Source organism: Penaeus japonicus, unplaced genomic scaffold, assembly GCF_977035675.1.
Source record: "Penaeus japonicus unplaced genomic scaffold, GWHDUDI00000001_assembly GWHDUDI00000026, whole genome shotgun sequence".
In the NCBI taxonomy this organism is placed as follows: domain Eukaryota; kingdom Metazoa; phylum Arthropoda; class Malacostraca; order Decapoda; family Penaeidae; genus Penaeus; species Penaeus japonicus.
Window position 1 is genome coordinate 25403638 of NW_028234428.1, and position 15000 is coordinate 25418637.

Below are 15000 nucleotides of genomic sequence, written 5' to 3' on the forward strand. Positions count from 1 at the left end.
CCAAAATGGCGTCAGCGCTGGAAAAACAGGTACAAGGGGTTTGGCCGCGAACGAGTCTGGAAATTACTTCATCCATTTTAGTTGTAACCATTTAAGCTTAATTATCTCCGGCTTTAAATACCGTTTGTGGTATTTTGTTTGTGTTGCTTGCAATGAGTAAATGAAAGTAAGTTTATGTATAATGTGTATGTGTTGTATATGCGTGTATATGTATATATATATATATATATATATATATATATATATATATATATATATATATATATATATATATATATATATATATATATATATGCATGCACGTGTTTATGTATATGTATATATACAATGATATAAACACTAGTATGCATGGGTGTATGTATGTATATAAGATTATTTTCCTTGTTATTAAACCATCAGAACTATACGTAAACGTAGGAAGTATTGTCCGACTTTAATAGATTATTAAAAAAAGAAAGAAAAAAAAAACACGCAGTCATATCTTCTTGGTAATGATCAACCCGCTAATCAGCCTAATCTGTCAGCAATCACTCACCCCAAAACCAGCAACCGAAACTCAACCTAACGGATTCCCTATAACCTTAAACACCGTTGGCAAAAGGATAACATCAACCGAAACCACTTCTCTTGTGCCCCCCCCCCTTCCCCTCTCCTCTAACTACCTCCCTCCCCTCGCATCTGCAACCCCCCCCCCTACCCCCCCTCTTTCCAAATGCTCGTCTTTTTCCAATTGTACTCCTACTCCCAGATGCCCCTCTCCTCCCATAATGCCCCCCCCCACCACCTTCAAATGCTGCTCCTCCAACCGACCCCTCTCCCAACAGCCCCCCCCTTCTATATACCCCCTCCATACACCCTTCCCCTTCCACATACCCCCTCCATACTCCCCTCCCCCTCTACATACCCCCTCCCCCTCTACATACCCCTTCCATACTCCCCTCCCCCTCTACAACCCCCCCATACTCTCCTCCCCCTCTACATACCCCCTCCACATACCCCTCACCCCTCCACAAACCCTTCTCCCCCCCCCCCCCCCAAATCCCGCCAGTAAGCCCCGCCTTCTCGCCTCCTGCAGATCACAGCGAGAGCTCGAGCAACCAGCTGGCCGAGGAGATGTCGCAGCTGCGCGTGGACAACGAGAAGCTGCTCACGAGGAACAGGTCACTGCAGCGCGAGGTCGAGGAGCTGCGGAGGGTCAAGACGATCATGGAGGAGGATGTGCAACTCAAGCCACAGATCAACCAGATGACGATGGAACTCACCCACGCGAAGGAGGCGCTCTCGGGTAGGCTTGTCCTTTCTGGTTTATTAGGCATTGTGTCTTTTATTTATTGTTTGTGGATTTGATTGGGTGTATATATTTTTTTTTTTTGTATTTTTTATTTATTTTATTTTATTTATTTATTTTTTTTTTTTTGTCTTTGGATAGGCCTTTTTTGGTTATTCAGTCTTATGTGTTTGATTATTTTTTTCACGTTGATTATTCAATTTGTCTTTGATTATAGGTGTTACCTTTTATTTCATTATCCAATTTATGTCTGTATTTAGGTCTAATTCATTTTGTCTCTAAATAAGCCTATTTTTCTTTTTATTTTCACATCTGGATTAATCCTATTATATTAATGTATATATTCGTATTGTTATAATGATACATGTTTTATGATTATTAGTTTTCAAAATCAATATAATATTAAGTATGCTTTTCCATTTATGGTTATTTGTATTTTCTGCATATGACAAGATTTTATTTATTTTTTTTTTAAATACAAGTTTATTAAAATATGTATATTCATGCATGATCAAAAAATACATTTTAGAGAAATAATCGCTTTCGATCAGCTTCGACAAAGATTTGAACCTGAAGCCGACTACTTGGCTGTCATTTATTTCGGAAATCAACGTGGGCTTGGGTTCAATATACTTATTTTCGTATCACTATGACTTATCTGTAATTCTTTTTCCTCCGTTTTGTAGCTTTAAAGGCGGACAGGAAGCGCTTGAAGGCCGAGAAGTTTGATCTACTGAACCAAATGAAGCAACTTTATGCAACTCTCGAAGACAAGGAAAAGGAACTGAGGGATTTCATCAGAAATTATGAGCAGGTGATTCTTTTTTTTCCTGATGTAAATGCTTAATATACATGCGCACACGCTTATACACACGCGTAGGTACATCACACGCACGCGAACACGCACACGCTCACCCACGCGAACACACGTGCTTACACATGCACACGCACACGCATACGCACACGCACACGCACACGCACACGCACACGCACACGCACACGCACACGCACACGCACACGCACACGCACACGCACACACATACACACACACACGTACACGTACACGTACACGTACACGTACACGTACACGTACACGTACACGTACACGTACACGTACACGTACACGTGCGCCGCATAAAAACCTTAATGTACTGTTGCCATATCATTAATAGAGTATATTGTACTACTGTATATATTTGTTCCTATTGAATTCATACGTGTTTATATCCTATAGCCACACCACCCACACCCACCCACACACACACCCACCCACTCACCCACCCACCCACTCACTCACTCACTCACTCACTCACTCACTCACTCACTCACTCACTCACTCACTCACTCACTCACTCACTCACTCACTCACTCACTCACTCACTCACTCACTCACTCACTCACTCACCCACCCACCCACTCATTGCTCGCACGTGTCCCCAGCGCATGAAGGAGAGCGACGAGTCCCTGCGGCAGCTGGCGGCGGAACGCGACGAGACAGAGCGCGAGAAGTGGAACATCCTGAAGCACGCGCGGGACGAGTCCGAGCGCGTGGTGAAGCTGTCGGCGGAACTCGGGGCCAAGGAGTCCACCATCAGGAAGCTGCAGGAGGAACTCGATGCGGTAATGAGGGAGTACGGGGGCTGTGAGGGATGGGGTGAGGAAGGGGGAATGGGGAGGGGAAGGGGAAGGGAAGGGAGGGGGAGGGGGAGGGGTGGGATGAGGAGGGGAGGGGGAAGGGAGGAAGGGGGGAAGGGGGAAGGGATAAGAGGGAAAGGAAGGGAGGAAAGGAGTGTGGGTGAGTGAGTGAGTGGTGTATTTTGATTTCTTTTTGCAAGGCTATCAAGATTCTTTTTTCGTGCATGGTTAGGAAATGTTTATTTTTTTAAGGTGTTTGAAAATAGATTCAAATGTGGATTTTTTTGGATTCTCGGAAAACGGATACGTTTTCGGGAAATCTTATTTATTGAGAGTACTGCTGCTGATAGGCCGGTGATGATAGATAATGACGGTAGTAGTAATTATACGGTGGATGAGTGGATGAAAACAGCCTTAGGAATATAACAGACATCCTTCTTTTAAATTATATAAGCATTTACCCCCATGGAGCAGTTCCAGTCATGACGACTGAACTTAAACCAGCTTTCCCCTTTGCAACTGCAGGTCCGCAAACAGCTCATCTCTATGGGTTATCACAGTGATGCCGAGTCTGTCAGGACCAACGGGCTGCCCACGCCCACAGCCTCTACGCCCGCGTGTTCACCCTTGCCCCTCTCCACGCCCACGCCCACACCCAACGGCCGAGGGTCATCTGCTGACTCGGGCGTGAGGTTGTCAAGTGACAGGGATTCCACAGCTAGTCATGAAGGTACGTGAGATGATGATGACCTTTGACCTCAGTGACGTTTCCTTAAGATTTAGGGTTTAAGGATAAAGTCAGTCGTGTTAAATTGTGATTTGTTAATTAAACTTTTTTTTTTTAGGGTTGTCTTCTCAGTATGTAGATGGGATTAGTTTTGTCAATATAGAATTAAAAAGGTATTCACGTTTATTAATGGTAACGGGTCTCGATCAATAGTTCTTTGGATTTGTGTGGTGTGCAGTGTTTAGCCTATTTTTTTGATAGCTTAATATAAATTTACCCAGTAGTTAGGTAGACATAGGAGTGTGTTACCAGTTGCTATATAGTAATAAGCCTATAGTTTGTCGTCTGGTAATAGTCAGAATTTCCTCTCTGATTCATAGCCCAATACACTAATAGAAAGTACACTTCACAAGTAGTTGAAAAAGGAGATATCATCATACTTCAGATTAAGCATTGAAGCACATTTTTTAATAGAACTAGATAGATACTGTGTGTTCCACTCTTTAAAACAGTATACTTGCATTCAGTATTGACGCACTATTCAATAACCAATGCATCTCCACTAATTATTAGGCTCTTGACACCAGTAATATATAAAAGTACCATATAGCACTTATGTACACAGAAAAAGTGAAAAATGACCAGAGCTTATGGGACTGCCCATTGTTTGTATTTTTTTAATGGTGTTAGTAGTGATTATTCTGCTGTGGATTTGTAATAAGCGAGAAAAATAGAATCAGGTATAACATTTTCTTTCATTTCATAATCCCTTTATGGTCAATGGAATTCTGCCCCCTCCCCCCAAAAAAAAACGATAAATAAAGTAATGATCATGAATAAAAGTTCCCCTAAATTTCCAAAGCATTTGATTAGTTCCTGCAAATACCCTGAGATTAGAATATTAGATTTATCAAAACCTGATCATGATGCAAAAACTTTTAAAGGTGATTTTGAGTAGAAAGTGTGTGAGCTTATCGTATTTAAAGCATTCCAACCTGTTTTCACCCAAGTATAAACACCTTGCCTTACATACCCGCTCTAAAACAACCATACAAATCTGGATATTTTTCCTTTTTTTAAAAAAAAGTAATACTAGTCCAGACCATATGGAAGACTCACGCTAGACCAAAACAATGTTTTTCCTCAGACGATGCACCTAACGAGGCTGGCATTATTTTTTTGTCTTGATTTCCCCCCTGCTAACGCAAAGGAACATTTTCCGGGTCCTCTCTAGGCACACCTACCATTACTGTGGAGCGAGGATCTCTGGACTGTGACACGCTATCCATATGCTCCTCTGCTACGGCTGCCTCCCACTACTACTATGCATGTACGTTGCTGCCTTAGAATGTTAGCGGCGGCCTCTCAAGCCCAGGGGTTGGCTATGGCACCTTCAGGGGCTCGTGTGTGGCCCCTCCTGGCTCTGTGGGGATCTCTCTCTGGCTTGATAACTACGTGTGGTTTGAATGAGCCTTTGTTTGTTAATGTTTCGGGTTCTTTGGCTTGTTATCTTTATGAGTTTGGGGATTATTTTTGGAACGTCTTTTTTTTTATTCTAAAGGGGTGCGGGGTTTTTATTTTGTTTTTCTCTCACTTTATTTATATCTCTTTTAAAAGTTTGATGTGTAACTTATAAAGCTCAGTCAAGACCACAGTTAGTTTATAGCTATAGAATGAATCTTGTGAATACATTGCATGCCTTTTTTTGTGTTATTAAATTAAACTTAGTTAAACACGTGAGAAAATTAGATCCATGTAACGCTTTCCAGATATCATCGATATAAAAAAATCTTAATTACAGACATTACAAATTATAAAAGTGTTACACTATTTAAGATAGTGTCTTTGCTATCTTGTTCTTGCCAAATTTATATATAATGAAGACAAAATTCATGATTATGAATTTCTCCAAAATTAGTTTAACTTTACTGTATGTGAATCATTTAAATAGCATGGGATACTGCCCTTTAATTAAGGAGAATCTTTCCTGTTTTATTTCCTTTCACCAAAATAATAAATTGGGAAATTGTTCAAATCAGAATTATTAACGGAGAAAATCACTCCCTGCTTCAATATCTAAAGAAATATCTTTTTGTCACCTCCCCTTGAAGTTAAGACAAAACTATAAACAAAGCCCTTGCATAAGCAAGCTTACTCTCGAAATGTTCGAAAGGCCCCCATATCCCTCACTGCAATAATCAGGTAGACTTAGTAATTATTTGGGTTACTCTTAACTTATAGAATACCCTGTAGGACTGCTTTTTTTATTCATGAAGTTGGTGTGATGTGTGTGTGTATAGGTGGCCCAGGAACCCCTAAGGAATCCCCGTCTCTATCTCCTCTGTACGCCACGCCAGTATCTCTGCGAGGAGAGGACCGTGAGGACAGGGGTGGGGACAACACTCCCACCAGCGTCCCGACGCACTCAGCCGCAAGTCTCAACTCCTCGGCCATGAGTGGACTTGCGAGCAGGTATGTGAAGAGAGAGGGAGAAGGTGCTTCGGCGCGTGTTTCGAACGGATCTGTTTTGGTTTATACTCTTGATTTGCTCTTATGTTTATATTCAACTCTTCTGGTGTGTGTGAGTAGTAAAAAAAAGGGAGGGCACTTACAAAATCAAATCTATCTAACCAATTTATGCCTTCAGTAACGCCAGTACCGGAGGACTAAGTCGGTCAGCGGAACAACTTTGTGAACGCTTAGCTGAAGCAGCAGAGTCATCAAAGATAAGAGGTTGTAGCACACTCACGAGGAAGGGCCACAAGGGAGGAGGTACCTGGGGATCTATATCGAGAGTGTTTGCTCGCCAGAAGAAGCGTGCGGCACTTGACGCCTCGTTATATGACGGTAAGCAGGGTAAAGATCAATACTAATGAGGATATATCATGATCTCAATAAGTGTTCACAGTCTTGAAATCTCGTCGTTTGCTGCACACTATTTTGTGTACAGAAGTAATTTGCTTATGATCTGTAGGCATTGCCAAGGATGTAAATCAAATATTACCTGTAATACCATCTTTTCTGTTGCTTAATTGTAGGCATATCAAGCTCAGAGGACCTCCCGTCCACAGTGAACCATGCTGATGCCAAGCATCCCTAGATAACATTGCACCTTACTAACATTGTTATTGTTTTCGTTTTGTCAGAGCATTGTGTGTTTAGTATACAGTGTACTGAATAATAGTTTGTTTTGTGTCTATTTTTGTAAGTAGGACTTTTACTTATAGGACAGGCCATAAAGAAGTATGCCTAATATTTTACTTTTGATCTGAATTCTGTAAATGTTATTAATTTGTTAAGTAACAAAAATGAATTTAGTACAACGAGTGCAAAACTAATGACTTAAAGTAAGCCATACTAACCTATTCATAGACTTCAGGTTTATAGCATTAGAGTAGTTATGATGTAGCAGACATAACCATCACGTAGCTAAATCCTTTGTTGCTAACATGACATGTAGGAAGTGCGAGTGACAAGCGTGCATCCTGGTCCCCAAGTTCATCTCTCTGTGCCTCGCCCCTTACCGAGGAGAGCTACTCAGAGAAGCTCAGATTACTCGAGGAGGCTCAGCACATTCCTCTCGAGAGATGGAAAGCCCCAACTGTTTTAGCCTGGCTGGAAGTAACCCTTGGCATGCCTCAGTATGGTGCCATGTGTGCAGAGAATATTCGGAGCGGAAAGGTAATGCTCACCGGCTTTGCTTCCTGTGTTTGCGTAAATATTGTATATAAGCTGCATTTCTAGAATAGTTTAGGTTGATTATAATGCATATTCAAGTGGGAACAAGTCTGTTTGGTAACACGACACTCTCCCCTCTAGGTTCTCCTTGAGCTTAGCGACTCTGAACTAGAATCTGGCCTTGGGATCTCGCACCCAATGCACCGCAAGAAGCTCAGGCTAGCCATCGAGGAGCTTCGCGAACCGCGACTCACTCGTTTCCCAAGAATCTCCGTACTCAATCACACTTGGGTTTCCTCGGAGTGGCTTCCAGACCTTGGCCTCCCTCAGTATGCCGATGCCTTCGCCAACAACCTTGTGGATGGAAGGCTCCTGGAGGCGCTCACGAAGAAGGAGCTGGAGAAGCACCTGGGCGTTCACCGGAAGTTCCACCAGGCATCTATCATTCACGGTGTCCACCTCTTGAGAATTGTCAGATTTGATAGACAGGTAAGGCACGAAGCAATCACTTAAAATAACCATAATCTTCACACAGGAAAGGAAAATACTTCACACGTGCCTTTCTTTTCTTGTGGACCAAAATGTATGTCTAGAAACCATCACGAACCTTTGTTGGAGGAAGTAAAACAACACATTATATTCCCACGGTAGGTGTTAGCGGAGCGCCGACGGCAGAGCGAGCACGTGGACTGTGACCCCGTCGTGTGGACCAACGTACGGTGGGTCCGATGGGCTCGGTCGGTCGACCTGGCAGAGTATGCAGATAACCTGAAGGGTATGCAACATTTTTCTTTTTATCATTGCAATTTCCTTATTACTTTTTATGGTTATTTTTTGGAAGGGGGTCTCTATTATTACTCTGCTGATTTATCAACTATTCAAAAATACTTGATATAATTTCAAGCTTGGCATTGTGCAGAAACGTATGACATAACCACATAATTTTCAATCTCAAAAACAAAACACATATAACACTGCTACATTATGCGCTTATTGTTGAAGGCATACACTATGTAATGCATTTAATGTGCTTCTACCAAAACCACAGACAGCGGAGTTCACGGCGCGCTCGTGGTTCTCGAGTCGTCCTTCACTGCAGACACGATGGCCACGGCGCTCGGCATCCCGCAGTCCAAGAATATCATCCGCAGACATCTGGCAACTGAAATGGAGGCGCTCATAAACCCCGCCAGGTTTGATTTTTTGTTCTTGTTATTGGTGTTATTGTTGTTACTCCGTTTTTTTAGTACCTTTAGATGGCTGTGAGTATTTTCATTAATATGTGTACTTTCTTACTCCATTCAGTACATATAGCAAACGTATTAAATTTTATTGGTCTGTGGTGAAATATTTATGGTTAGACTTGCAAATATTTACCATTTATAGAAATCTGAATTAAAAGAGGCCATACCGGATAGGATAAAATAGATTTGTATTTGTAAAAAACAACTGCTGTAAAGAATTTGTGTTTATTTAGCTTGTAACAGTTTTCAGTTTCGTTGTTTTCACACAAGGCACCTAGTTGCAGCAATAGGTTGCTAAACATTTAAAATACAAGCAATTCTTGACACTAAAGACTCGACATTCGTTATTGTAAGCCGAGGAAATGGTGTTTATTAAAGTCCATGGCATCACCGAAGGGCATTTACGGTAACTAGTGGCACTGTATGAAAGTTCACTTGTGAAGCCCTCATGCAAAATTATGCCACTACTGGTACTAGTTGCCTGGTGTGAAAGCGGCCTTTATTTTACTTATTGATGCTTTTCACTAACTGTGTCGTAGCGCCTCACACACGTCCTTAATTAACAACCAGTGTTCCCCAACAGACAACAGATTGAGGAGCAGGCCCGCTTCGCCAAGATGGAGCGACGCCGGCAGGAGAAAATGGCGGCCGGGGGGAGCCTCGGCCGGTCCTTCTCCAGAAGCTACGGCACAGGGCTGGAGAAGGGCGAGAAAGACAAGAGGCGAGCCTCCTTGAGAGTAAGGGCACCTTGTCTTATTTCCAGGCGATTTTAGAATATGGCTTCATTAGCGAGCTTCGATAATTGTTAGACAGTACCTAATTCTTTAGATTTGTCCATGACTAATCCATACAAGTGGCAGATAAATCATTTAAAGCATTGAAGAGGGTGTTGTAGCTTTGGAATGTTTTAGTGATTCCAAATATTCCTAATTAGTATGAAAAATAAGTCACATAAATCCCTTCTCACAATCTCTCCGCTGCCATGTCACATTATTTACCATAGACTATGATAGTCCTGCATGTGTGCCAAATATTTTAGACTTACTTCGAATGAATGAGAGAGAAAGTTTATAATTATGCTCGGTGACTTAGATCAGGCAATTAGTTTTAGATTTTGGTAACAGATACCAACCAATTGGAAGTCGGAGAACCTTAGTCTAAGTATACCTGGGTCTGAATATACACTTGATTACTAATATACATTTTATTCTGCAAACACATTCAGGAGTGGATAGCTGAAGTTAGTAAAACTGGACACCCAGAGTACAAACGTTTCACATTTTTGCACTGGCTTTCATAGGGGCAGTTTCCATGCTGTTAAAATGTCTAGCATTATACTCTGCTCAGACCAGATACAATTACTGCAATGTGTTTCACTGAATGTGCTCACAGCTTTGCCAAAAAAGAAACATTATGATTTATTGGCAGCTTTTAGATTCTCTTTATGGCTTAACTACTGCCTCTTTGGAAAGCTTTGCTTGTGAATGATTGAGTACAACTGTGTACACCTGATCTCTGCTGGTACACTTTGTAACACAGCACACAGTGTGGATGCACAAGTTCTCCAAAGAAAATGCAAAATTCTGGTGTAATTTCACCTTCAAGGGTTTAAATGAAGCTTTTTTATGTAAAACCTATAAATGAGATTCAGATAAATAGTTTTGTATCTCCTTTTCTTTAGGGCCGTCAATTCTTTTTTGGTGTATAGAACTGCTTTGAAATGTATGTTTGTTGTTAATGTTGAGCTTTTTCAGCTTTAGGCTTCAGTTTTTTAATAGGCTTAGCAATTGTCATGAAATTTTTGTATCCCAAAATTTAAAGCAAATTTACCTAACATATACCTCTACTTGCTGTTTTCTAGAATGTTTGAATGTAGCTTTGACATGAGCTGCTGAACATCCATACCATGCCATGTTAATCTTTTGCTTTTCTTGAACAAGTGTTCCAACTCCACGCTTTTTAAGTGGCATTTGTCTACAGTTAGACACAATTTGTCATTGGTGTGAGCTCCTTGTGGAACCTATTATTGAGTAGAGCACATTAAAATACACCAAAAGCAAATTAGCTCAATCCTTTTAGGAGAACTAGAGAAGATTCATCCTCACCTTCACTAACTCTCCCATCCTTCTCTTGCCCTCTTTCTGTCCTGCTTCCGTTCTGTGCTGCACTACGCAACACTGATGGGGGAATGCCCAGCCTTTGCAGAAAAAGGTTTGCGCATTTCCCACACTCCCATCAAAGGTATAAGACGCATGTTGCAGTATTGATTTATTTATTTTAATTTTTTTTTATTATTATTTTATAAAAAATAAGTTGGTTCTTTAATTTCATATGATGTTGGTTACTTCCTACTGCTTGTCTAGTAGATGAGTTATATCTCTTGGTAGTGGTTTGGTATCAAAGATGAAAAGAAATGAGAGAAAGTGTTGTAGTCAAGTAATGCGGTTCCTTGCAGAGTTGCTTTGGTGAAAGGAGCTTTTCCTTCTGCTCTTCTATAAGCTCTTTACAAATTCTGTAAGGCTTTTATGAATATTAGTCTGGCATCTGTATATAAAGAAAAACAAGAATGTGATGCCCAATTGGAGTTACTCACTGGATTTAGTGTAAATCCTGAGTTATTCTTGATTATCCAAACACATTTTAATTCTGAATTTTTTACTTTCCTCAAGCTTGTATGTGCCAGGAACAAGAGGGATACAGTATTAGATTTCTGGAACTGATTCTTTTTTAGCCATATTTATGTATTCTCTGAGGAGGAATGAAGCCAAAATTTGTTTGGCATCACAGATTGCCATAATTTAAACATGTTAAGAAATAAAAGCAGTAGTTGAGGTAACATATTTTATCAAAATATATTATTATATAATTTTATTTCAACTTTAAAAAAAAAAAAAAAATTGTCACAGGAATTCAAAGTTTTACAACTGTCGTGAAACTCAAATTTCTGGTGATAAGAACACACACCAAATTCAAAAACATAATCACTGACTATGCCTTGTTTCACCTTGTCCCTAAGTTTGGCACTTGGCGGAGCTCACAGGTACTATCCTAGGAGACATCCTACCCCGCCTGCATGTATGTATTCCTTGGCTTATATTTGTTCTTTCTCCTTCACTGCCTGCAACCCTGGTCTTATTAGTGGTCAGAGAGTCAAGAGAAAATGAGAAAAAGAGATAGTTGATTGAGGAAATAGAAAATAACCTCTTTTACACACACACACACACACATATACATATACATATACACATACATACACACAAATATTTATATATATATATATATATATATATAATATATTATACATATCATATACATATACATATACATATATATACTATAATATACATATACATATACATATACATATACATATACATAACATACATATACATATACATAATATATTATACATATAATATATAATATATATATACATATATATATATACATAATATAATACATATATATATATATATATATATATATATAATATATATATATACATACATACACATACATATATATATGCATATACATATACATATACATATACATATACACATACACATACACATACACATATAATAACATACACATACAATACAATACATACACATATACATATATATATACATTACATATACATACATATACATACATATAATATATACATACATATAATATATATATATATAATATATATATATATAATATATATATATATATATATACATACATAATACATATACATACATATACATACATATATATAATATATATATATATATATATATATATATATATATATATATATATATATATATATATATATATATATATATATACATATACATATACATATACATATACATACATTCATACATACATATGTATATACACATACATATATACATATACATATACAGATACACATACATGCATATACATATACATATATACAAACACATATATACATATATATATATATATATATATATATAAAATATACATATATATCTATATACATAGATATGTATATGTATATATATGTATATGTATACATAGCTATATATATATGTATATATATATATGTATATATATATATATATACATATACATATATATATATGTATGTATATATATATATTTGTATATATGTATGTTTATATGTATATATGTGTGTGTATATACATATATGATTTGTATATGAATGTTTATATGTATATGTGTATGTATATTTATATTTTTTTAATTTGTGTTTCGTAATGAGCATGTACATACAAACAGAGTTTGAAGAGGCTTCCCAGCCTTTGCAAATACTAAAATTTTCATCTGAATATCAATTATGTAACAAATCAGAAAATACTGATTTTTACCTAATCAAGACAGTTGGTTGCAAACAGTATCTTTCCTCTGGAATATAAATGACATAAAAATACTTTCAAAATGCAATTAGAATGTCTTATATAACCCTAAAGGGAGTAAGATCTATAGGCTTCTTTGGTGTAAACCTATGCAGTTGAATATGCATGAAGTCTATACTTGCATTTTGCTGCTTTATTGCATGCAAAGAATATCTTTTGTGTAGTCATTGGATGTCAGTGCTATTAGATAGCTTTAAATAGTGTCATATCCTGTTGTTTTGTGAAGTGATATGAAATTCTAAGATAACGTCTTATGTATACTCACTTTTCTAGACACTGAATATTTTATTATCCTGAAAAAGAGTAGTTGTTCATTATTTATTTAGTATTCTTCTTAATGTAAACATTTTTTATTGTTTCATAATTTTATTGAGGGAGAATTATTTAGATATTAATAATGCCAAAGTCTTTAAAAAACAAATTATTACTCCAAAAGACAATTTGTTTTATAAACTCCTGTTTTATATGTTCTAAACTTATGTATAATGACAAAGATCTGTAAACTATTCTGTGCATTGTAGTTTAGACCTGACAGAGGCTATGGTCTTGTACATTTTATTTTTTCTCTGTAGGCCTATGTAGGGTCTATTTAAACTGTAATTTTAGCATATTTAAATAAGATCTTAACCAAGTTTATATAGCAAACAGATTGGAATGGTAAGCAAAATGAAAGATTATTCTTTACTCATATTTTAGTGTATATGATCTACTCAACAAGTTTTTGACAAAATTCCTTCAGAGAGTAAGATATGAGATATGACCTGAGAAAATCGTAGGGCTTTTATGTGTACATTTCAACTTATATGGACCTTTGTGTAGGTTAGAGTTTGTATTCTGTAGTTTTTAAGTTCTGGTAGCAAAGGCTCTCCCATTTTAAACTTTATACTTATGTTATGTCATCTTGCTAATACATGCGCGATACCAACAGGGATCTCTCAGCCGTGCTTTGGGCCTTCGCCTGCGAGAGGAGGCAGCCGCAGGGAGCCATAATGGAGGAGAATCTTCCTCTTCTGGTGGCCAGTCTCCTGCTGTGCCTGCAAGGACAAACATTCACCATCCTCACCACACGCGGCCCCGGTCTTCTGTCATGCCTTCTGCTTACGTGCACCACGAGACTCACCGTCGTGTAAAGAGTATCGGAGACATTGAGACTATAACTGTGACGCCTGTTTAGCAATACTCTTGCCAGCGATCACGTGACTGGTTCGCTGAAAGTGGTGGTGGTGGTGGAGGTGGTGGCGGAGTTTGCACATTTCTGTGTTCTCCAGTTTTCAATGTGTTTAATTAAGCACAGTAACCAACTTATCAGGGTGAATAGGATGTAGAAGTGTGAAAAAAAGAGCATGTGTGTAACGTAAATTTTAAAAGAGCTTAATAAAGATCTCTTAAGTGTTGAAAGAGGTTCTTGTGCCAGCATCTGTGGCAGCGTAGAAATAAGTGTTGGTGAACTCTCTTTACCAATGTATATCATATGTAAATATCAAGTAGCTGCCAAACCTTATGTTCCCAGAAATTACAAGACATGATAAAATGCTCAGCACTGAGTATACTGCCAGTTGATGCAACATCATATGGAAACACAAATTCATATCGAAGATGTTTCTTCTAATTTCATACTAGTCGAGTACAACATTTTCAACAGCCCCAGGGACCACAAGCAAATCGCCTTTTCTTTGTGGTTAGTTGTCAGGCTGAATGTTGAAGAATTGCAATCATGCATGGCGTAACAAGATGCTGATGCAGGACATAGTTACAAGTGCACCAGAATTTATACCAAAGTTTTGGAAAATATAATGTGCACCCACCTAGTATGAGTAGGGAAATAGCCATAAGAATGTATTGACTAAGTGAGATGGAAAAAAAAATGGATAGAGAGACACAGATCTGGATGTTCTGCTCAAAAAAAAAAAAATTATCATTAAGTTAAAATGAAATCAGATTGACCTGACAAAAGAGATTTGAACGTAGACAGGGACCAGGCAGCTCGCCCCAATACAGGGTTCC

General features: G+C 38.3%; 1 protein-coding gene across 1 annotated transcript in view; it reads left to right on the forward strand.

Annotated features, from left to right (window-relative positions):
* The window catches only part of LOC122250377 (uncharacterized), a 37431-nt gene that overhangs the window by 19680 nt on the left and 2751 nt on the right, over positions 1 to 15000 (forward strand). Inside the window, exons 2-16 of the mRNA XM_086552386.1 lie at positions 1076 to 1285; positions 1975 to 2102; positions 2729 to 2908; positions 3449 to 3653; positions 4885 to 4980; positions 5951 to 6122; positions 6298 to 6497; positions 7111 to 7331; positions 7470 to 7817; positions 7980 to 8103; positions 8377 to 8521; positions 9156 to 9309; positions 10769 to 10813; positions 11589 to 11612; positions 13925 to 15000. The exon at positions 13925 to 15000 is cut by the window's right edge and continues 2751 nt beyond it. Coding sequence (XP_086408512.1) covers positions 1076 to 1285; positions 1975 to 2102; positions 2729 to 2908; positions 3449 to 3653; positions 4885 to 4980; positions 5951 to 6122; positions 6298 to 6497; positions 7111 to 7331; positions 7470 to 7817; positions 7980 to 8103; positions 8377 to 8521; positions 9156 to 9309; positions 10769 to 10813; positions 11589 to 11612; positions 13925 to 14170 — 2498 coding nt within the window. The 3' untranslated portion in view covers positions 14171 to 15000. The remainder of the gene's footprint in view (positions 1 to 1075; positions 1286 to 1974; positions 2103 to 2728; positions 2909 to 3448; positions 3654 to 4884; positions 4981 to 5950; positions 6123 to 6297; positions 6498 to 7110; positions 7332 to 7469; positions 7818 to 7979; positions 8104 to 8376; positions 8522 to 9155; positions 9310 to 10768; positions 10814 to 11588; positions 11613 to 13924) is intronic.